We start from the raw sequence: 25,369 nt of genomic DNA, 5'->3' as shown, positions 1-25,369 counted from the left end.
ACTTCGGCGCAGCACAGGCAAGGATTGTCCAGGACTTCGGCGCGGCACAGGCGGCTGCCACGCAATTGCTAAGTGCTGCAATGCAGTCAGTGGCTGGTCTCATGCAGACGCAGATTGAGGCCACACGAGCACTGACTGCTGCCACCCTCGCTGCATCGGGCAGGATTCCCCGGGGCCCTCACCGCGCCGCAGCAGGCCAGCAATCTGTGCTCCAGCAGTTTGCTCCGCATGCTGCAGTGCTGCCCCGTGGGAGTGCCAGTGTGTCATCCGAACAGGGAGTTGCTGTCCTCTCTCAGGATGACAGCATTCCTGCTGCCAGCACTGTTACTTCTCCACTGCAGCTGCTACCACCTGTAGGACAGACTGCTGCCGCCCATGCAGAGTTGGAGCAGTCAGCAGCCAGGCCCTCCAGGCCCAGAGATGGTCCAGGCCGTCCCTCAAGGGCATCTGCAGTCTCAGTTTCTGACACTCAGCAGCCTTCCCCCAGCCTTGCTGCAGCCACTGGGGTCCCATTACGGAGGAGCTGCAGGGTGGGAAGGGGCCAATCTCGCAAGCGAAGCAGATCACCCTCAAAGGGCAAAAAGTAGGAGGTGTGGCAAAATGTTGTTAATTGTTTTATTGAAGGCCGAGGATCGTGGTCATATTTTTGTTACTGTTTTGGTCATTGTCTCCAGGTTGTGAGAGCCAGTTATGTGACTGACTTTTTGGGGGGGTTTCTTTCTATCACTTTGTCATGCGGGAAGGGTACACAGTTTGTTAAATAAAGAAGTGTCTTTATTCAGAATGTGCGTGCATGTTTGCTCTTTGAACTAATTGTTGCCTTGACTGGCTTAGGGGTTGCGGCACGGTTCCATTCAGGTTCTTTGAATGGTAGAAGCCATTCCCTCAGAGGGGGCCTAGAAGCGACTTGCTATAAGCCGCTGACGGACGGCCCTTGCACTTTGTGCCTCCCTCCCGTCTTGGAGCTGCTGCTCCTCCTTCTCCTCCTCCTCCTCTGCTGGTGCTTCAATGTCTGGTGGCATTGGCTGGGTCCTGAGGATTGCCAGGTTATGCAGCATGCAGCACACAACAACCAAGTGGGAGACTCGCTCAGGTGAGTACTGAAGGGCTCCTCCGGAATGGTCCAGACAGCGGAAACGTTGCTTGAGCACGCCGACTGTGTGCTCAACGATGTTCCTGGTAGCTTGATGGCTCTCATTGTATCGTTCTTCAGCAGGGCTGCTGGGCGAACGGAGCGGGGTCATCAGCCAGGTGCACAGAGGATAGCCCTTGTACCCAAGAAGCCAGCCTCCTGCGTGAGCCGGGGCCTCGAAAAGGTCTACCACAGAAGTCTGGCGCAGGATGAAGGCGTCGTGGCTGCTGCCTGGAAAGTGGGCATTGACAGCGAGTATCAGCTGTCTGTGGTCACAGACCAACTGGACGTTCAACGAATGGAACCCCTTTCGGTTGCGGAAATCCTCGGCATTCTCTTGCAGCGCCCGCAAAGCCACATGGGTGCTGTCAATGGCGCCCTGCACCATGGGGAAGCCCGCTATTCTTGCAAAGCCCATTGCGCATTCTTGCTGCTTGTCCAGGGTCATGGGGAAGGAGATATACTGTCATCTCCTTTTAAAGAGGGCATTCATGACTTGATGGATGCAGCAATGCACCGCGAACTGGGAGATATTGGCAATGTCCCCAGTAGCGGATTGAAAGGAGCCGGTGGCATAGAAGTTGAGAGCCACTGTTACCTTCACTGCCACCGACAGAGATGTCCTGCTCCTCAGTTGAGGCTGCAGATCTGGCTGAAGCAGGTGGCAGAGCTCAGTGACCACCTCCTTGCTGAATCGCAGCCTCCGAAAACACTGCTCCTCAGACATATTGATGTATGAGAACTGTTGGCGGAAAACCCTGGGAGCGTAAGATCTCTTGTGCTGACGCCTGTTGGCCCTCCTCCGTCTGGCCATGATTGCCACTCTCTCTCTGCGTCTCTGTGCCCTCTCAATGTAATGGAGAAGCATGACGTTCCCATCCATTGCAGCCTCCATAGTATGTGGCCACTCAAAGTTATGCCGGTGAAAAAGCAAAGCAACTACAAAGTTCTGGTCAGAAGCCAAAAGTACCTCAGCGAGCACTGACTCAATGCAGAAATCTCTCTCCCTTTGTCTCTCTGCAAATCTCTCTCTCTCTCTCTCTCTCAGAAGGAGTGGTCCAAAAATGGCTACCACAAAGAAGCCAGGAAGAGCTCCCTTTAAATAGCGCCCCCCCAGCCCAACAGCGACTGGGAACCGTCCCAGTCAACCTGTCGTTGGGAGCGACAGGCGGAAAGGAGGGGGGTGCCACTGAATTTCCAGTCCGGGGCGCTCCAAGAGCGTTGCACTCTGATATGACATCAGGATCTGCGTGCGCAGCTGAGCGGGCGTTGCGGTTTAGCGCCACCGCTAAATGTCCGCTCAATTTTGCGTGAGGCGCAGGTATTGCCGCGCCCGGGCGGTAGCTGGTTCGCGCCCCACTTATCGCCCTCTTAAGGTGCTAACGGGTGGCGCAACCAACTGAATTTCTCCCCCAAAATGTTGCAAATGGGAATGGCAATGTAATACAGCATGAAAAATGGGGGCAGGGGTTATTGTCTGAAATTGTTGAACTCGATGTTGAGTCCGGAAGACTGTAACGTGCCTCAGTAACTGTCTCCGGTTCCGAGTTATTCCACGTGGATTCCAACTGATCTTCTACCCTTCATGTTTCGGATCCACCCAGGATTACAAATATCTCCTAGATATTCATCGTTCCTCGAACTACTGCTCTCGCCGCATCTTGCGATCCATGCTCAACGCCATGTGCCGCCACATGAACACTCTCGACCTCTCTCTTCAGCAGCACCGACACACTATCTCAAAGCTGTCCGATTCCACAGTTCCATTTCATCCTTCGACTCATCCGACGCTTCAACAAAAAACTTTTTTTCTTCCTTTCTGATGTCAAGGATCGCAAGCTTCATCAACTCTTGGGCACCAACGCCCCTCTTCTTCCCGTCACTTTCCTCTGATCCTATCCCTTCTTCCAATCTCACCCCCTGCCGTGTTTTCCCTATCCCCTCTGACCTTCCCCTCTCTGACCCCGAACGATCAGTCCTCAGCAAAGGCCTGAGCTTCATCCCCTTACGCCCCCATCTCAATGAATTTCGAGCTCGGCATGATGTTGAGCTCATTTTCCATTGCCTTCATCTCCGTGCCCACTTCTTTGACCAGGAGTCTTCCCCCCGCACAGTGGACCCTTTCTCCTGCTTTCAGAATTCTCGTTCTACCTGGACCCCTCCCTCTGGCCTCTTACCCTCTCTAGATCTTTTCATTGCTAACTGCCGACGTGACATCGGCTGCCTCAATTTCTCTGCTCCCCTCTCTCATTCCAACCTACCTCCCTCTGAACTTGCAGCACTCCGTTCTCTCCGATCCAACCCTAACATTATCATTAAACCTGCTGATGAGGGTGGTGCTGTTGTTGTTTGGCAAACCGACCTCTACCATGCGGAAGCTGAACGCCAACTCTCCAACACCTCCTCCTACCTCCACCTGGACCATGACCCCACTAGCAAACATCAAGCCATTGTTTCCAAGACTGTCACTGACCTCATCTCCTCTGGTGATCTTCCCTCCATGGCCGCCAACCTCATAGTCCCCCAACCCCGCACAGCCCGCTTCTAACTCCTTCCCAAGATCCACAAACAGGACTGCCCTGGTAGACCCATCGTTTCAGCCTGTTCTTGCCCCACGGAACTTATCTCTTCCTACCTTGACACTATTTTTTCTCCCCTTGTCCAGTCTCTTCCCACCTACATTCACAACTCTTCCGACGCCCTCCGTCACTTTAACAGTTTCCAGTTTCCCGGCCCCAACCGTCTCCTTTTCACTATGGACACCCAATGCCTCTACACCTCCATCCCCCACCAGGATGGCCTGAGGGCGCTCCACTTCTTCCTTGAACAGAGGCCCAACCAGTCCCCATCCACCACCACCCTCCTCCGCCCGGCTGAACTTGTTCTCACATTGAACAACTTCTCCTCTGACTCCACTCACTTCCTCCAAATTAAAGGTGTTGCTATGGGAACCCGCATGAGCCCTAGCTATGCCTGCCTGTTCATGGGATATGTGGAACATTCTTTGTTCCAGTCCTACTCAGGTCCCCTCCCTCACCTCTTTTTCCGGTACATCGATGACTGTATTGGTGCCGTTTCCTGCTCTCGCCCTGAACTAGATAAGTTCATTCACTTTACTTCCAATTTCCACCCTTCCCTCACCTTCACATGGTCCATCTCCGACTCTTCCCTTCCCTTCCTTGAGTTCTCCGTCTCCATTTCTGGTGATCGGCTTTCGACAAACATCCACTATAAGCCCACTGACTCCCACAGCTACCTGGACTACACTTCCTCCCACCCCGCTTCCTGTAAGGACTCTATTCTAATCTCCCAGTTTCTCCGTCTCCGCCGTGTCTGTTCTGACGATGCCAGCTTCCATACCAGTGCTTCCGACATGTCTTCCTTTTTCCTCAACCGAGGATTCCCCTCTACTGTGGTTGACACAGCCCTTGACCGTGTCCGTTCCAATACCCACATTTCTGCTCTCACCCCTACCCCTTCCCCTCACTCCCAGAACCACGATAAGGTTTCCCTTGTCCTCACCTTTCACCCCACCAGCCTCCACATTCAACGGATCATCCTCCACCATTTCCGCCACCTCCACCGTGATCCCACCACCTCACCTCCCCTTTCAGCATTCCGAAGGGACCGCTCCCTCCATGACACCCTGGTCCACTCCTCAATCACCCCTAACAGCCCTTCTCCTTCGCCTGGCACCTTCCCGTGCAAGTGCAGGAGATACAACACATGCCCTTTTACCTCCTCCCTTTCCACTGTCCATGGCCCCAAACACCCCTTCCAGGTGAAACAGTGATTTACTTGTACTTCTTGCAATTTAATATACTGTAATCGCTGCTCACGATGCGGTCTCCTCTACATTGGGGAGACCAAATGCAGATTGGGCGACTGCTTTGCGGAACACCTCCGTTCAGTCCGTAAGGGTGACCCTGAGCTTCCGGTCGCCTGTCACTTTAATTCTCCACTTCACTCCCACTCTGATCTCTCTGTCCTCGGCCTATTACATTGTTCCAATGAAGCTCAACGTAAGCTCGAGGAACAGCACCTCATCTTTCGATTAGGCACTTTACAGCCTTCCGGACTCAACATCGAGTTCAACAATTTCAGACAATAACCCCTGCCCGCATTTTTCATGCTGTATTATTTTGCCATTCCCATTTGCAACATTTTATCTTTCCTGCCTCTTACATAAGCACAGCATATTCTTTCAATTCCTTCCTCCCCTCCTAAACCTCCCCGCCCCCCCCCCCCCGCCCCCGCTCTGTCTCTACGCCTGCTTAATATCTGTTACATCTCCAGCTTTTTCCAGTTCTAATGAAGGGTCCCAGACCTGAAACGTTAACTCTGTTTCTCTCTCCACGGATGCTGCCTGGCCTGCTGAGTATTTCCAGCATTTTCTGTTGTTATTTCAGATATCCAGCCACAGTATTTTGCTATTGTTAGATCTTAGCTAGCTTCCAGAGCTCATAGGGAAACAAAAATGAGGGGAGTTCTGTATATAACAGTGGTTATAAAGATGCAGGTTGGCATGTTACATTGGTAACCTTTGAGAAGATCTGAGATGATGCGAGAGATATTCTACTCTAAATATGTTATATTGCTGTTACATATTCACTTGTTCATTGTTTATTTAATAAGTTTGCTTAATAGTTTAAAACCAGAACAAGATCTGATGTGATACTAATTCACTTATGAAGGACTGGAGAGAACTAGTGGAGATATAAAAATACTTCCATTAGCGTAAAAATAATTGACCAGGGTTTTCTGTTTGTTGTTCCAGCATATTATCGAAGGTTTACTTCGATAGTAAGACTAGTGAAGATACTTTCAAGGGCGTTAGGACTTTCCTAGGACATTAATCTAAGACAGTATTTCTCAAACTAAGATCTGCAAACCCCTGGGGATCCGTAGAGACTTTCCAGGGGTCCGCGGCCTGTCCGCTCTCCGCCGCCCTGCCCTGTACTGACCGTGCCGTGGGGGCTATGGTTTTCCTCAAGCTCCAGGACCAGGTAAGTCCCACGGCGCACACCTTGTTCTTAGTGAGAATGTGGAAGAGGAGCCGGGGCCGCTACTTGGGCCTGCGAGCTAGGGCCAGGGGACGGTGACTGGAGCCTGAGTCTAAGCCGAGCCGCCGGGGTGGGGAGGTTACTGAATGGCCAGTGGGCCAGGCCACCCCCGGGGGCTGCTCCTGCTCCTGCCCCTCCTCTACACCGGAATCAGGGTTCTTGAGTCACTGCCACCCCTGGTTGCGGTGGGGTTTCACCGGTTGCCCCAGGTTACTCATACTGTGCTGGGTTGCCTTGCCGGCAGGCGGTCCCCGGGCTCATTTATTCTCTGGCTGATTTTATTCGGTTTGAGGCCGGGCCACTAAGTTGTGGTGGATCAGAAGGGGGAGGGGTTCCATTACTGAGGGGCGGGCGCGCCAGGGTGTTCAATTATTCGGGGGAGTGCGCGCCGGGGTTTAGTGACCCGAAACTTTTCGCGCGCACCCGGTGCCCCTTTGATGGGCTATGGATCCGGGTCCAGGTCTGTACTTTGCGCACGTGCTGAGTTCATGATTTGTGCGGGATCCTTTCTCCTGGGTGTGTAGGCTGCAGCAGGTGGTGAATGAACTACGCTGCATTTTGCATATCTGTTTACACCCAGCTCCAGTGGCATAGGTTTGTGAGCAGGTCGCGTGCCTGCCTTCTTAATCAGGAATAGTGCTGGGAGAAGAAGTCAACCTCTGTCGGTGGCAGTCAACATGTCTAATCCAATATGTTGATGGTATCAAAAGTCAGCCTGATTCATGAAACTGTTCAGTAGTTTCAGTGACCATTGAATCAGGTCATTTCAAGCCTGCTCCTCTTTATAAAACCGACACTGATTCAGTTCTTGTGGATTACTCCCAAAGGCTGGGCCTGCCTGTTCACAGAGACCCACAGCTCACCGTCCTCGGGCTCTTGCATTGTTCCACGGAAACCCAGCGTAAGCTCGAGGAACAGCACCTCATCTTCCGATTAGGCACTTTACAGCCTTCCGGACTCAATATCGAGTTCAACAATTTCAGATCATAACCTCGGCCCCTATTACATTTTTATATATATTTTTTATCCACACCTTTGTTTTGTGCCCTTCCCCCTTTTTTTCTCTCCCACATGGCAGCTGTGTCTCATTCTGCCAGCGCATTTCACACCTCATCTAGAGCCATCTTTTGTCTCTTTACTAGTCCTATCACCATCTCGTCTTGTTTTGAATACCTCTTAATGTCTCTTCACCTCTCTTTTGTGCTTTCATCCCCATTTCCCAGCCCCCAAACTGGCCTTTTAATCTGTTTCATTTCCTGTGTTTTTTCTCAGTCACGACGAAGGGTTTCGACCTGAAACGTTGACTCTATTTCTCTCTCCATGGATGTTGCCTGGCCTGCTGAGCTTTTCCAGCATTTTCTGTTGTTATTTCCCACAGCTCTCACTCAGTTTGCAACAAGCGCTCCCTGCCCGTCGAGCCGATTCCTTTCCCTGGCGCCGCGACCCTGTGCCATCCTCCCGACGCGGGATCAGAGCATCAGCGGAGCCCTTTAAACACGTGCCTGAACATGTTCACACAAACATGTACAGTCCCACAGTGCAGCTGTTACAGAACATGCCAGTGGGACAGTGCGGCGGTGAGTCGTGCTTCCAGTAGCATCCCAGCATGTGCATGGGTGCTCGTGCCCTCACTCACCTTGGCCAGCCTGCTGACGGCTTTAAACATTGCCCAGCACTAAGTGTCTAATAGTGGCCATCTGTTGCTGCGGAGTACTCAGAATTGGTGTGAGAAGCAGGCGCACCCTTCTTTTTCTTCTTCTTCTACGCACTGATATCTGTATGTAAATACCTGTTTCCTTAAAATCATTATTAAAACACTCTTTACATGCAGCATTTTCATATTATGAGTATTATTTATAGTATAATTTGGATGGGGGGTCTGTGATTACTAATCGATTTGAAAAGGGCCCCTTCAAGCAAAAAAGTTTGAGAACCCCTGATCTTAGATATGAGAGTTGAAAGATCTAGGGGAAGGAAGGGTAGAAAGCAGGTACCACACGCCACCAGTGCTGCATGACCAGCATGGCATTTCTCCATTGTGCCTCCTCTTTTCTGAAAACCAGAGCTACACAGGAATTCCAAATGGGAAACCTATTGCGCCTTAGGGGATAGGGGGAGTGAGGGGAAATGGAAGCCCCACAACATCAGTGACGCCCCCTTTGGGGCGCTAACTTCACCGGGGCGCTACTTTTATTGCCCAAAAAAGTTAGCGCCCCTGCGGTGTAAATTCAGTGGTAGCGCTCCAAGCAGGAGGCGGGGCGCTACTGGAAGCGCTCCCCCTCCTTCCTGGGGCGCTCCCATTCAATTTCACGGCACTACGTGCAACAGCACCACGCGCATCAGCACATAGCGCTGCGGTACTGCAGGCTTCCCTCCCCTGATTAAAGGGGAGGGGCCTAGCGCTGCGCACACCGGGGCCCCACTAGACCAATGGGGAGCGGGGTGCCGGGAAAAGAGCCCGGCACTCGAGGAGTACCGGGCAGACCGATCGCGGCCAGCACCCCGCACCCCACAAAGAAAGCGCAAGGGGGCAGGTGCTGGCAGTTGGCCCAAAAAAAATGGCTGCCCGTCACCTGCCCTTTTATTTGCGCCACTGCGGCCGCAAAACGGCACCCTGACCCTGTCGGACATATCGTCTGGCGATAGGTCAGGGGACACAACCGAAGTTTGCAGCCGGGGTGCTGCGCACGGTGATGATGTCATCGCTGGAGGTGCAGCGCCACAGGACGCTACCGGCTTCTGCCGCCGCTAACCTACCACTGAATTTCGTGGGATGCATTAGCAGCGCTGCGCCCAGGCACTAGGGGCTTTGCACTCCATTAGTGCCCCCCTTGAACTGCTGCAGTCGTTGTGAAGGTGTTCCCACAGTGCTGTTATGGAGGGAGTTGCAGGATTTTGACCCAGCGACGATGAAGGAATGGTAATATATTTCCAAGTCAGGATGGTGTGCGACTTGAAGGGGAACTTGGAGGTGATGATGTTCCCATGCGTCTGCTGCCCTTGTCCTTCTAGGTGGTAGAGGTCGCGGGTTTGGGAGGTTGGTCTCAGCACCCTTGACTTAGGAAGGTGAAAGTCACCCAGGTTCCTGCTGCTGATTGCTGTCTAGCAACCCTGTTGGAAGTGCACATTTATGGATGTCAGGGGTGAGCACAGAACAAGGCTTGTTTATTATGTCTGTGTCCCCTCCCTTGTGCCCATGTTTAAATAGCCTGCCCACATTCTCTGAATGCAACAGTATTTCGAATTAACGCAATAAAAGTAGTTGTGTTTGCAGTGGTGCACCACAGATACAACATTGAATCAGACTCAGAATACATTTTATAATGGAGATATTTTTCACAATGACAATCCACATTTATTATCTCCTGGTGCTTGCATATGCAGTATGCAAACACATTAGCCAGGAAGATGAGAGTCCGGACAAGAAGTAATGGAAAAGTCTGTGATTAGATTACTCATATTAAATATAGTCTGCCACAGTTGAATTCCCTCACTAACATAGTAATTTGGTTTGTAAAGGAAGCACAAATTACATGCTTTATGTTCTTATTATACTTATTATGGATTTTAATGCTGAATTTCTGCAGGTCTCATCAGGTGTCTGATTCCAATACTCCACCTCCAGTATGACCACAAAAGCTATTGCCTGATGTTGGAGTAGAAGTTATTTACAGCTGCAGTGAAACAGCCTACACACTAGCCCACAATCAATGTCACAGTGGCATGGCAAGCATTACAGACAACCTATTTACTCACGAACACAAGTTTTATCCCCTTCAGGTTCTCATATGTGAGCACCGCAGTGCACTTCTTCCCACATATCCCCTACTGATCACTCGATTCTTCAGTAGGTTTATCCAGTGAGTAACAAGCATTCAAGACAAGCTTCAATCCTCGGTGTATGCTGTGTTTGATGGCTTTACCTCCTCCTTTGCTGCCTGCTGCTCATGTGTCACTGCCTCTGCTCACCTGCCTGCCCAGTGCTCATTCGATACTTCTTTGTTCACTACACTGTCTGTGTGCTCCCATTTCTCTGCCTGCTTGCCCACCTCTAGGGGGAAAAATTGGGTTGGTTTGCACCTCTCGTTAGTTCCCCCGGGGGTGCTAACAAGTCGCAAATCCCCTAGCGCCTGGGCCGCTAACACCTCCTGCGAAATTCAGCGGTAGGTTAGCGGTGGCGGTAGCCAGTAGTGCCCCACGCTGCTGCGCCACCAGCGATGAAGTCATCGTTTTGCGCAGCGCCCCGCTTGTGCCTTGGCCGCAAACTTCCCTTGCACCCCCTGACCTATCGCCGGACGATATGCCCAACAGGATCAGGGGGGCGTTTTTGCGGTGGCGCTACTTAAAAGGGCAGGTGTCGGGCGCCCATTTTTATTTTGGCTGGCTGCCAGCACCTGCCCCCTTTCACTTTTTTATGCGGGGTGCCGGCTGCGATCACTCAGCCCAGCGCTCCTCTTGAGTGCTGGGCTGTTTTATCGGCACCCCGCTCCCAGGGGAGGAGGCCTGCAATGATGCGGCACTATGTGCCGTCAAATTCAGTAGTAGTGCCCCAAGCAGGAGGTGGAACACTTTCCAGTAGCGTCCCACCTCCTGCTTGGGGCACTTCTACTGAATTTACAGCAGAGAGGTGCCAACATCACCAGGGTGCTAATGTTAGCGCACTGACGACGTTAGTACCCCAAAATGGACGCCACCCAATTTTTCCTCCCTAATGTTTTTCTGTGCACCCACCGCACATCTATCTAAACTACTATTTAGGATTGAGTTGCATTGTAACAAATGGGGGAAAATCTATCCATAGTCTAAACTGGCTGTAAATTGTAGTTATCTGTATATGTGACCATATTGTAATGTGAATCTGAGTCAGTGCTGTTGAGCAGTGGAAAGAGCTGTTCATCAATTTCATTGCAATGATTTCAAAAGCAAACATAAAACGGCATGTTTCACTGGGAATTTCAATGCCACACGGTGTATTTGGCAAAGACACAGGAAAATGTTTGCTAAATCCCTTTCAGCATGCCTTTAAACAAGTTTGCATTCATTGCTCTTCTTTGAACCCTGACCTGCTGGGCTTGTGCAAATATCATGCCAAGAAAGACAAACAGCCATGGATGAATAATAATATAACATGTAATGTTAGATAAGTATTCTGGACCTTCATCTGTGGGGACCAGGAAGACATTTTGCAGGAACTCTACTCAACCTGTTTAACTACGAGATTAAATGGACTGAGTAGAGTTAATAATAGAGCTCATCATTCATGGCCTTTGGAAGAATAAGTTTGATGGGTTCAAAGTCCTCCTCTCATTCAGTGCTTTTTTAGGTTAACAATTTTGATGCATACACGTCTTTTCCTAATTGTGGCGTCCAGAAATGGACAAAATTTGAAGTGTGCTCACACTATTGCCTTACCCTCCTGAATATACACTCTACCGATTAATTTATGTATCCTAACATTCGATTTACCTCGACAGTTGATAGCTTATGGTGAAGTGATGTTGAACATTGAGACAAACGATAAATCCTTTTTCCTACTGCACTTTGTTTAATGATATACCCCCCAACTATGTAATTATGTGCGCTATTTTAGGGCTGAAATTAATTCCCTACCATTCCTCTATGTTAAATGCCATTTGTCGTTCAGTTGCTCAGTGACTGGGGAGCTCTGGAAAAATTATATCTGACCCCTCTGAACTGCTTAATCGCACTTCAAGAGTAATCACAATAAATAAGTTCTCAGATAAATACAAGAAAACACATGGGCTGGGAATTTCCTGGGGGCTTTTCCCACTCCACCATCATAACTTCAGAGTGTGCAGCGTAAACCTCGTTTATGTGCCTGAATGGAGTCTCCGCTGCATTTTCGGCGAAGTTATGGTGGTGGAGTGGGAGGAGCCATCAGGAAATTGCCGGCCATGGTTTAGTTGTGATGACAATTCTTCTCTTGGGGAACGTGTGTAATTAACATGAGTCGGTTTGGTGGCCGTGTGACCTTCAGTGGATATTAGTATGGCTGATGGCTCAAAAAAGAAAAGAGAACTTGCAGTTATACAGTGCTGAGGTTACAGCGGGGGGTTGGAAGAACACCCACAGAAATTACAGGCAGCATTGTTAAGAAGATTGACATTGAAAAAATAAATCAGAAAACACAAACGGAGTCAAAAATGTTGCTGTGAATCCCACACACATACAGTATCCAAGGACAATACACGGGGACAGAAACAATGGCAACTATATAGTTTAACAGTGAAAGGCTCACAATTTTCTGTCAAAAAAAGATTTGTGGCCCCTGTCAAGCTGCTTCGCAAATATTTTCTAATGCTGCCAGGATTTAATCTGTGTGATGAAAATGTCATTCATATCATCTGCATTATTAAAGTCACATGCCTCAGCCAGGCACTTTCCCGTCCTCTACATATAGACAATCACCTTTGAATGTATCAGAAAACATAACGGCCTGGATTTTGTGGTCAGCAGCAAAAAGAGGGTGCCAGCCGTTTATTACACTTACACTTGCCCACAGACTTTCTATGGGCCTTTGCACTGTGACATGAGGTGATTGGAGAGCCAAAACAGTGCGGCACCCTCTACAGGGGATCTAGACCCTGTGTGAACAAAGCAAGCACCTGGGTATCTCCTTAACCAATCAAATTAAAGAATCCTTACTGAGGCAGACAGTCTGAACCAGGACGTGTCAGTTAGAATATTTAATTCAATGACAAATCATGTACAGAAAGCAAAATAAAGAGAGGGAAAGAAAGATGGGATTTAGAGAGAGTGATAAAAGAGACAGAAAGGAAAAGTTAAAACAATTTAATTGTTTACATTTTTTTTAAATATCCAACAATAATAAAAAACTGAATAAAACTCCGCACGTCAAATTTTCAGTGCCAGAGAAGTTGTTAGGCAATAATTTAGACTTAACGCACCATTAGAAATTTACCTACACTGGAATGTACAAGCCCCAACTTATTCTAGCGTGTTTAGAGTGTATCTATCACACAAGTATAGCAACTTCACACCCTTCCATGTATTTCAATGCTGAGTCTGTCAGTGAGATACTGTTAGGGCGAAGCTTCTGGAGGAGCAGGGCAACTCGGACAGCAACTTCCAAATTTCCACGATTAACTGCGCATGTGTGGTCGCTGGAAGTTGCTGTTCGAGTTTTTATTTTTATTCATTCATGGGATGTGGGCGTTGCTGGCAAGGCCAGCATTTATTGCCCATCCCTAATTGCCCTTGAGAAGGTGGCGGTGAGCCGCCTTCTTGAACCGCTGCAGTCCGTGAGGTGAAGGTACTCCCATTGTGCTGATGGGGAGCCAGTTCCAAGATTTTGACTCCACAACATGAAGGATCGGGGATATATTTCCAAGTCAAGATGGTGTGTGACTTGGAGGGGAACTTGGAAGTGGTGGTGTTCCCATGCGCCTGCTGCCCTTGTCCTTCTAGGTGGTAGAGGTCGTGGGTTTTGGAGGTGCTGTCGAAGAAGCCTTGGCGAGTTGCTGCAGTGCATCTTGTAGATGGTACACACTGCAGCAATAGTACGCCGGCGGTGGAGGGAGTGAATGTTTAAGGTGGTGGATGGGGTGCGAATCAAGCAGGCTGCTTTGTCCTGGATTGCATCGAGCTTCTTGAGTGTTGTTGGAGCTGCAGTCATCCAGGCAAGAGGAGAGTATTCCACCACACTCCTTACTTGTGCCTTGTAGATGGTGAAAAGGCTTTGGGGAGTCAGAAGGTGAGTCACTCATTGCAGAATACCCAGCCTCTAACCTACTCTGGTAGCCACAGTATTTATATGGCTGGTCCAGTTAAGTTTCTGGTAAATGGTATCCCCAAGGATGTTGATGGTGGGGGATTCGGCAATAGTAATCCCATTGAATGTCAAGGGGAGGTGGCTGTACTCTCTCTTGTTGGAGATGGTCATTGTCAGGCACTTTTGTGGCGCAAAAGTTACTTCACTTATCAGCCCAAGCCTGAATGTTGTCCATCTCTTGCTGCATGCGGGCACGGACTGCTTCATTATCTGAGGAGTTGCAAATGGAACTGAATACTGTGCAATCATCAGTGAACATCCCCACTTCTGACCTTATAATGGAGGGAAAGTCATTGATGAAGCAGCTGAAGATGGCTGGACCTAGGACACAGCCCTGAGAAACGGCTGCAACGATGTCCTGGGGTTGAGATGATTGGCCTCCAACAACCACAGCCATCTTCCTTTGTGCTAGGTATGACTCCAGCCAGTGGAGAGTTTTCCCCCTGATTCACATTGATTTCAATTTTACTGGGGCTCCTTGATGCCACACTCAGTCAAATGCTGCCTTGGTGTCAAGGACAGTCACTCTCACCTCACCTCTGGAATTCAGCTCTTTTGTCTATGTTTGGACCAAGGCTGTAATGAGGTCTGGAGCCTAGTGGTCCTGACAGAACCCAAACTGAGCATTGGTGAGCAGGTGAGTAAGTGCCACTTGATAGCACTGTCGACAGCACCTTCCATCACTTTGCTGATGATTAGAGTAGATTGATGGGGCAGTAATTGGCCAGATTGGATTTTTCCTGCTTTTTGTGGACAGGACATACCTGGGCAGTTTTCCACTTTGACGGTTAGATGCCAGTGTTGTAGCTGTACTGGAACAGCTTGGCTAGAAGCGCGGCTAGTTCTGGAGCTAAGTTTTCTGCACTACAGGCAGGATGTTTTTGGGGCCCATAGCCTTTGATGTATCCTGTGCACTCAGCCATTCTTGATATCACGTGGAGTGAATTGAATTGGCTGAAGACTGGCTTCTGTGATAGTGGGTCCTCAGGAGTAGGCCGAGATGGATCATCCACTCTGTCTATGGGTTACTGCTTCCGTTGTTTAGCATGCATGTAGTCCTGTGCCGTAGCTTCCCCAGGTTGGCACCTCATTTTTAGGTACACCTAGTGCTGCTCCTGGCATGCCCTTCTATGCTCCTCATTGAACCAAGGTTGGTCCCCTGGCTAGATGGTAATGGTAGAGCGAGAGATATGCCAGGCCATGAGGTTACAGATTGTGATGGTATATAAACCTATTCTGTTTCCAGATGATTTACTCTTTAATAATGATGAGCACCGATTGCCTCACCGTTATTTCTACCACAAAATCTGGGCCATTATCAGATTTATTGAATGTTCTTATCCATTTTTTTATTTGGGGCACATTAGGTATGTGGATAACAGCCAAAGAAGAGGATAAGTTCACTTATTTAGGGATCACCCTGATGAAAGGTGATCGATCTGAAAATTTAATTCTGTTTCTCTCTCCACAGATGTTGCCTGACCTGCTGAGTATCCAGCATTTTCTGTTTTTATATTAGAGATCACCCTTTATACTTTTGGTCCTTGGTGTGTTTATATTGAGATCAAGAGAGGCATTGCCATAATAGAATCAGAAATGAAGTATAATGGGGTGTTATTAGGGCAAAAAATATATGTTTGCTCTAGTATACTCCATTTATAACTTCAGGAGTCCACTAAAAAGGCTGGGTCCCGGCCACGTAGTCCAGTTTCCAAATTATCTTGTGGGGGGGGGGGGGCAGAGCGTCTGTCCACTCTAAACAAGGCCATCAATGTGGGTGGGGGTGAAAACTCCTAATATTGGAGTTCCCATGACCCAGCTCTTTTTAAAGAACTGACGCATGGTCAGCACAGGTACACCTGATGAGACCAGATGTACCAGTTGACCAAGAGGCACACCTGTGGCCAACATGGGGTTCCAGGCTGGATCATCACCTGGATGAGTCATGTCTGACAAATTTAAGAGTGTTTTGAAAAAATGATTGATGTTGTAGATAAAGGAAATGCAGTAGATGTAGTGTTTATCAATTTTCAGAAGGGGTTCAATAAGGCTGGTTACAAAAATTAAAGCAAATAGTACAAGAGGAAATGGAACAGCATAGATAGGAAGTTGGATTGACAGGGAGGAAACAAATGGTTAGGGTTAATGTATATTACTCAGACTGGAGAAAAGCTGGAAGTGGTGTACACACACACACATAATTTGGACTGGGGATACATAGAATTACAGCACAGAAACAGGCCATTCGGCCCAACTGGTCTATGCCGATATTTATGTTCTACACAAGCCGCCTCCCACGGTATTTCATCTAACCCTATCAGGATAACATGGAACATAGGAACAGGAGTAAGCCATTCAGCCCCTCGAGTCTGTTCTGCCATTCAATTAGATCATGGCTGATCTGTATCTTAACTCCATTTACCCGCTTTGGTTCTGTCACCCTTAATACCCTTACCCAACAAAAATCTATCAATCTCAGTCTTGAAATTTTGAATTAACCTAGCCTCAACAACTTTTTCAGGGGAGAAAGTTCCAGATTTCCAACACCTTCTATTCCTTTCTCCCTCATGTACTTATCTAGCTTTCCCTTAAATGCATCCATGCTATTTGCCTCAACTACTCCACGTGGTAACAAGTTGTACATTTTAACCACTCTCTGGGTAAGGGAGCACAATCTCAAAATCTGCTGATGACACAAAAGCATGGGGTTTGGCAGATAGCGAGGAGGACGGTGAAAGACATCAGGAAGACACAGGCCGGGAATTTCCTCAATGTAATTCGCATTGCTGTTGCCCACTTAAATAAAATTGTTAGATCCACCGCAGGACTCTAGATGCAGATATACAGAAGTTTCCTGGGTATACTCACTTACAAACCGATTAGTGCAAACATTGGTGTGAAATGGGTGGACAACTGGTGTAAGCAGCTGAAGCAGCAGGAAACTTCTGCAGGGCCCTTTCAATACACTGTTCCACTCAGCAGAACATTAGGGGACAAGAAGGGAAAGGTGAAGCACTGCTGGCTCTTTCATTTCCCTCTCAAACTACTTCACCACATGTCTTGCCAATATCTTTATTACATTTGGACAGAGTTATGAATATTGAAATGCTATCTGTGTCCAGAGGGCAGTAGGGTATAGCACCAAGCCAGAGGAGAAGAATACACAGCTTCACTCTTTCAGAATTCCAAGCCCTCTCGGGGGATATTGACAGCAGGATGAACACTGCTGGGTGTGGTTGTCATAATGTCACCCAGAATTATTACTCGTGCCACCTGGAGGGAGTTGGCACTGGCATCAGGATTGCAGAACAGTGCCACAAGAAGTATCACATCCTCAGCAACACATTGCACACCTCCCCTTTTCATCCTTACCCACTCTGGGCAAAAGCATACTGTTGACCCTCTTAAAACAACACTTCCACAAATAATCCTTCACAGTGCTCTCTGGTTAAGGGCACCTCCAACTCCCTATCCTGTGCTATGGCTATACAGACACCACCCCCCTACCCAGGACAAAACAAATGCCTTGCACAATCCTGTAACTCCTTCCACTTTAACACCCTCATACTCCTACATCTATTATTTCACCTCTCCCATGCCACCTTAAGTCAGCCTCACCCTCATTTACATATTTCTTTGCAGGAGAAATTGGCACATAATGTCTGTCAAAAACAGGCCACTGGAGGAAGCTTCCCCACCTTCAAATCCGTCACCTTCTTCTAGGAAAGGCCATGGAGCTTGTGGGGAAGCACGCAGCTCTTGCCGTGGGAGATGGTGAGGTCAGCTTACAAACTGAGCACCTGCACTCTAGCCCTGGCATCCCCATGAAAAACCACACAGCCACCCTTAACCCAACTGATCTACGTTTGCTCCCAGTCCCCCAACACCCAAAGTTAAAACTCACATTGTGTATTTAAATACCCTCACTATCCCACCTTCCCATCTCCATGACCTCCTCCGAGCCCTGCAATCTCTCACCACCCCGTTCCCCCCCCACTAACTATCTATGCTGATGCTGGTCTCTTGTACACCTGCCCTCTCCCTTCACCCCACCATTGGTGGCCGTGCCTTCAGCATCTAGGACCCACGCTCTGGAATTCCCTCTCCAGACTCCTCTGCTTCTGTGCTTTCCTATTCTTCTTTAAGACCCTCCTTAAAGCTCATCTGTTTGATTAAGCTTTTAGTTGTTCTTCCTAATCATTCCTTCTTTGGTTTGGCATCTATTTTTCCTTACCGTTGTGTTGGACATCCTGGAGAGTTGTTTGTTGGGCATCTAGGGGAGTTAAGGGTTAATAATTGAACTTCTCTGTCTTTTGGAGCAACAGACTTAAGATAAACAAGATGGCTTTGAAGTGCCATGAGAAGAAAGCATGGCGTATTTTATGCTCCAAATTATTATCTACAAGAAATGCTTGTGCAAGAAAATAAGTGACTGAAATGACATCTAGGGTAATAAACATAGGTAGAGGGATCTATTAACTATAGTGTAGAAAGATAATGGTTAATAAAGCCTACTTTTCAAAGGATTCGAGAAAAGTTAAGTCAGGAAGACTTGTTTGAGGGAAGTAGCGTTGGGGTAAACGACTATAATTGTTTACATGAATAGACTCAGGAACAGATACGTCATGAGGTCTTATCTGTGACATGTACCTTTGATGTAGGCAAAATATTGCCGTATAAAGGAGCATGGTTTTCAACAGTTCTTCGGAGGGCTTGAAAGATAGAGAAACTGAAGGCCACTCTGTGTACAGTATAGATCAATCATCTATGCTAGATATTAATGAAGTCTGTTCCACATACTCCACCATCAAGTTTCTCGTGCTTACTCGATGCGTGTCATTGTGAACCATAGAAGGAAGGAGGTTGACTAACAGTTGAATGTTAACATTCTATAAAGCACCTTGTGACTTTTTCTATATTAAAGCACTATATAAATACAAGCTATTATTGAAGATGTAAAAAGACAAAGAGAAAGAGATGCAGATACAGATTGAGATAGATAAGTATAGGAGAGAAAGAGACCAGTGAATAGATGGAATAATGGATAGAGAAAAGCAAGTAGACAAACACAGAACATAGTTTATGTTTTCAGCAGTTCTAATTAAAGTATTTCAGATTTCCAGCATCCACAGTACTTTGTTTTTGATCTAATTAAAGTATACACAGAAAAGTCAAAAGTTCCATTTTCATACGCAATTGACAATTACAGGCTGAGAAATAAATATTTAATCCTTCAGATTTTGGGAGTTAACCTTGTAATAGCCTTATATCAGCACTGGGTCTAGTTCTTCAAATACAACCACACGGATTGCAGCAGTTCAAGAAGGCGGCTCACCACCACCTTCTCAAGGGAAACTACGGATGGGCAATAAATTGCCAGCGATGCCCACATCCCATGAATGAAAAAATATAGGATTCACACACTGAAAAGGATTTTGTTGCCAAATAAAACTGTTTCCAATATCCTATTAGGACTGAATTACCACCTGTGTAAAAATGGAAGAATTCTATTTGGGGAAAATCAGAGACTGAGTGGTGTGGATGGTCATCACTCCTTTCACCTCAAGGACTTAGATTCAAAGCTAACCTAGATTGAAAACATAAAAATCTCTCTCTGATGGTTTTAATGGCTGTAAGCAAACCAAATTGAAGGTAATGTCAACCCAGTTCCTAAGCACACAAATCCACAGCATAAAACTTTTCATATTTGTCACAAATTGGTGTTAAGTTGCCTGTCTCACTCGGAGAAGCCTGAAATATGATTGGCATGAATGGAAATGTCACTCATGTAATATGCAATGCTCTTGAATACTGCATTCAGTTCTGGTCACCAAGGCACAAGAGAAACATTTGAGCCTGGATGTAGCGCAAAAAGGGACTTCAACGTTGATCCCTATGCCCTGAATTTAACTCCGGGCATGTATAGGGCAGACAGGAAGTGGGGAGAGTGGGAGGCCCCCAGAACGTCATCAGCTTAAGGCTCGATTTTAACTCCTAGGTTATATTTCAACATGAATGATGGGCTTCCCACCCAATCGCCCATCCAAAGCGAGGCAAAGCGTTGCCTGTTTTGAATTTTGTTCCCGTCAGACGGGCTGGTTTAAAATCAGGCCTCTAGTATCTGAGCGATGAATAAAGGTTAAATACAACCTGGGGAGAGAAACTCAGCATCATTTTGCCTGTTTTTTGGATGAGCAATGAAAGATAGGGGGACAAATTAAGGGGCACAATTTCCCACTTCAGATCGCCCCTGGAATTGTGGTGGCTGCTAAATTGGAAACCGGTGATGATAGGTGTGCAGAGCACCCACCTGAAACTGGCGTTAGGCAGCTTGCATATGTGAATTAGGGTCCTAACCCCGATTGTGGGACCCCAACTGAAATTCGTATACTGCACATTTAAATTAGAATCTAAATGGGATTCACTTACCTTTTCTCTTCACCAAATCTGAAGGTTCACTCTGCTGCAAAAAAAAGAAAAGGTTAGAGTAATCAAAATGTCACATGTCACAATTATTTAGTTACACTGCAGCCTTATTATTGCCAATCAATTACAATAATTTTTTTAGCTGATCATATCCTGTAGCTCTATTACACCCAGCATAACAGCTTAAGGAGGGACTGTGACTCTTTGTACCATTAGCCCTCTCCCCAATCCCCCAAATTAAACTGTCCATTTCTAGTGATCTTTTAAAAGTTGTTCTTATTTTAACAGTCGGTGTTGTTAAACTCAATTATTCAACTGGCACTAAGCTCATGGTCTACAGGGCAGCAGTGATACCTGCCCTGCTGTATGCCTCAGAGACATGGACCATGTACAGCAGGCACCTCAAAGCACTGGAGAGGTGCCACCAACGCTGCCTCCGCAAAATCCTGCAAATCCATTGGCAGGATAGGCGCACCAACGTCAGTGTTCTTGCTCAGGCCAACATCCCCAGCATCAAAGCTCTGACCATGCTCAATCAGCTCCGATGGACGGGTCACATTGTCCACATACCCGATACGAGACTCCCAAAACAAGTGCTTTACTCAGAGCTCCGGCACGGCAAGAGCGCCCCGGGTGGGCAGAGGAAACGCTTCAAGGACACCCTCAAAGCCTCCTTGAAAAAGTGTAACATCCCCACTGACACCTGGGAATCCCTGGCCCAAGACCGCACAAAGTGGAGGAGAAGCATTCAGGAAGGCGCCGAACACCTCGAGACTCTTCGCCGGGAGCAAGCGGAAGCCAAGCGCAGGCAGCAGAAGGAGCGCACGTAAACCCAAGCACCCCACCCACCCGCCCCTTCAACCACCGTCTGCCCCACCTGTGACAGAGACTGTAGGTCCCGCATTGGACTCATCAGTCACCTGAGAACTCATTTTTAATGTGGAAGCAAGTCATCCTCGGTTCCGAGGGACTGCCTAAGAAGAAGAATGGATAAGATGCTGAAGTCTGCCAATGGAACAGGCCTGTATTAAGATTGTATGGTTGAAATAGTAAGACTTTTGAAGCTGGCTGTGTTTGGACTGTATTTCAACTGATATAAACTTATCTCCATCCAATAATTGTTCCAGACCAGTTCTCTTTGGTTATGCTATCGGCACTCACTGTTTAAACCATTATTTTGTTTTATAAAAACAGAAACCTACAAATAAAATGTATAATGTCTGTACCTCTAGTTTTTTTAAGTTTTCTCATTGGTTAATAAATCTTTCAAACCAATCTAATTGGTAATAAAAGTAGATGGGATAACCAACCATGTCACAATCTGATGAAAGGTCATCGCCCTGAAACATTAACTCTGTTTCTCTCTCCACAGATGCTATCTGACCTGTTGAGTATTTCCAGCATTTTCTGTTTTTATTACATTACATTATTGATCCTTTGCTTATCTGTCATCCCATCACCAATGAGATTACAGAAATAAAGGAGAGGAGAGAACTTGCATTTATATAGTATCGTTCACAACCTCAGGACATCACAACTAAATGTTGGGAAGACCGAAGACATTGGTCTTTGGTCCCCGCCACAAACTCAGTTCCCCAGCCACCAACTCTCTCCCTCTCACTGGTCACTGTCTGAGGCTGAAGTAGACTGTTTGCAACCTCGGTGTCCTATGTGACCCTGAGATGAGCTTCCACATAGCTGCCACATCACCAAGACTGCCTACTTACACCTCTAACATTGCCCATCTCTACCCTTGCCTCAGCTCATCTGCTGTTGAACCCCTCATCCATGCCTTTGTTTCTCCTTGATTATTCCAATGCTCTCTTGGCTGGCCTCCCATCTTCCGCCATCCATAAACTTGAACTCATGCAATGCTTGTTGCCTGTATCCTCACTCGCACTAAGTCACGTTCATCAATTACTCCTGTGCTCGCTGACCTACATTGGCTCCCGGTCCGGCAACACCTCAATCTTAAAATTCTCATCCTTGTTTTCAAATCCCTCCATGGCCTTGCTCCTCCCCATCTCTCTAACCTCCTCCAGTCCTATAACCCTCCAAGATCTCTGCACTCCTCTAATTCTTGCCTCTTGTGCATCCTCAATTTTAATCGCTCCACCATTGGTGGCCGTGCCTTCAGCTGCCTGGGTCCTAGGCTCTGGAATTCCCTTCCTAAGCCTCTCCACCTCTCTTTCCTCCTTTAAAATGCACCTTAAAACCCACCACTTTGCCCCTCTGTCTTAATATCTCCTTATGTGGCTCAGAGTCAAATCTTGTTTGATAATGCTCCTGTGAAGTGCCTTGGCACGTTTTACTATGTTAAAGGCACTATATAAATGTAAGTTGTTGTTGCCCACCTGAAAGGGCAGACAAAGCCTCAGTTTAACATCTCATCTGAAAGATGGCACCTCCGACAGTGCAGCACTCCCTCTGTACTGCACTGGAGTGTCATCTTAGATTATGTGCTCAAGTCTCTGGAGAGGGGCTTGAACCCACAACCTCCTAACTCAGAGGCGAGAGTGCCATCACTGAGCAAAGGTTGACACTTAAAATGGCACTTGCACAATAATTCCAACAGAACATGAATTTAAATAGGGCTCATACACACCACTCAGGCCCACCAGATTATTTTTGCTAAACTAGAACAAACTGGCAGTACAGCTCTGAGAGTCTTATCCCTCCCCGAGCCTATGACTCAATTTATGAAAGCCTGATATGGAAGAGGCCCTAACCTATTCAAATTTGAGACTCTACTTATGAGCTGACTCATGGGCCTATGCAAGCCTGGCACTTGAATTATGACATCAGTGCCAACTATTTACATTTAGTGCAATCAGTTGTTAAGAGGTATTGTCTGCACTTCAGCATTTGTTGATGAGAAACTGCTTTTATAATTCCTCCAGAATGCGCCGAAAAGTAACTGAATAATGTGGTGATAAAAAAGTGGATAGCAGCTTGGAGCAAGGTTATTACCATGGAGAGCTCTGCTAAATACTTGTCAATCCTCAGCTTGAAGTGTTATGATTCCAGTCCCTTGTCAGCGTTTGCTGACAGATATCAGAATGGGATTGTAACTTGCCACACTGGGCTAAGGTCACCCCATAATGCATCTCAGCAAAGCTCTTCTGGCCACGTGCACCTTATGTCAGCGCCTCACATACTTTTTATTCTCTTCAGCAGTTGCTTTAGGTAGGTGCGGGTAAACAGTGCCTATTGGACACGATCCCAGCAGAAATCATGGTAGGACCCTGCGTCAGTAATTTTAAGGTGCTTAACATTGGGACATCTCCGTTGCCATGCACACAGTTAGTATGCAAGTCTTTTAACTGCATTTGTCATAACAGGCTAAGAGAGGTTACAGTGCATTACCAGTATCCTTACAGATGACAGCACTCCTCATTGATTTCAATGAATTGGTGTCAGAAGTTCAAGCATTTTAATGTTTAGATATCTCTAACAGATCTCTTATGGTATTGCTTACAATGAGTCAGAAGTTATGCTTTTGCAAAGAGGCTGTTGCATACGGAATCGGGATAGGGTTACATATTTCCTGTCAAAGAATCAGGAACAGAAGCATGCCATTCAGCCCCTCAAGCCACTTCCACAATTCATTCAGATCATGGCTAATCTGTAGCTCAATTCCACTTACCTGCCTTTGATCCATATCCCTGGATACCCTTACCTAACAAATATCTATCAATCTCATACTTGAAAATGTCAGTGACCCAGCATCCACAGCCTTTTGGTGTAGAGTGTTTGAGATTTCCAATACCCTTTGTGCAAAAAAATGCTTTCTGATTTCACTTGGGACCTAACCAATTTTGTCCAGCGACAAGGACCACAAGTAAGTCGGGACGGGGAGGCGATCGGGGGTGGGGGAAACAAGTGCGGGCCAGCAGCAGCCCACAGTTGTGTTGTGGAGCCAGGAGGAGAGCCTTTTTTGAGCTGCTTCCAACGATTCCTTTAAGGACCACTGATTAGGCCGCTCAAGACCCAGAAATACCAGTTGGAGCTTGTGCAGTGCAAGCAAGCTCCTACTTGTCGAACCAAATTCAGGATAATTACCTCAATTGTCAGTTATACAGTTATCAAAGACTATGGGAATAAAAGTGCCTTCTTTATTTCATGTCTGCCACAAGTATTATACTATTTGATCATTCCATTTTAGTTATTTTTTTTGCTTGTTTTGGTTTTAATGAATGAATGAGCTGTTGATTTTAAGTTGGTTCTTCCATCTCTTTCTTGCCTTCAAAAGCATCCCATATTCAACAAACGCAAATGTTGGTCTAGATTTTCCCCATGATCTACTGTGACTCACTGCCGGAGTGTGAGCAGAATATCTTCAGGAACCACACTGCAGGCTCCCCACTACCCTCTGCCACTTCTGGGATTTTTGTCCATACATGGATTATAATGTTATGTAAATGATGGAAATCTGTCACCTCATGTATTTTCCTGCAGTTGCACAACAGCAACACTGGACAAAAATGGCTGGGGTCAGAGGTCCATCCTAATGGCAGGTGTAACTCTCATGACCAAGATGTGCCAGGATTCACCCAAAAAGGAACTTCATGGCTGCTCTTTCAAAGAAAAAAATTCTCTGATCATTTATATCATTGTCGTTTGTAGGATCTTGCTGTGCCTGCACTTCAAAAATAATTCATTGGTTGTGAAGCATTATGGGACATCCTGGGATCACGAAAGCTGCTCTATAAATCCAGGATTTTTCTTTCTCTCCCTTTTTCCTAAATTTGCCTTTCAAAGTTGAAATAAAATGTAAAAATAGGAGTCAGACATTTTGAGTCCTGGAAGCTGGTAATAGGAATTCAGCAACATTTGGCATAATAGTAAGATCAGTACTTGCAACACTACATTATTGAAGCAGGGAATAATAGAAAGCAGAGTTCTTACACCCAATCACAATAGTACTCCAATGCT

The 25,369-nt window shown here is 47.1% G+C and overlaps 1 protein-coding gene across 4 annotated transcripts in view; it reads right to left on the bottom strand.

The window, feature by feature from the left end:
- LOC147114096 (follistatin-related protein 5-like) overlaps window positions 1–25,369 on the bottom strand; it is an 825,355-nt gene that overhangs the window by 652,433 nt on the left and 147,553 nt on the right. For 3 of the 4 annotated variants that reach the window (XM_085995698.1, XM_085995701.1, XM_085995699.1), the window contains exon 3: window positions 20,438–20,471. In XM_085995698.1, the coding sequence (XP_085851824.1) occupies window positions 20,438–20,471 (34 nt within the window). The remainder of the gene's footprint in view (window positions 1–20,437; window positions 20,472–25,369) is intronic. The other variant, XM_085995700.1, reaches the window with a different exon arrangement.

Source organism: Somniosus microcephalus, chromosome 8 (genome assembly GCF_052327205.1).
Source record: "Somniosus microcephalus isolate GS21.2 chromosome 8, FLI_Smic_1.0, whole genome shotgun sequence".
Lineage (NCBI taxonomy): Eukaryota > Metazoa > Chordata > Chondrichthyes > Squaliformes > Somniosidae > Somniosus > Somniosus microcephalus.
Note: the sequence above shows the minus strand (reverse complement) of the source record. Positions and strands in the feature narration are given on the sequence as shown.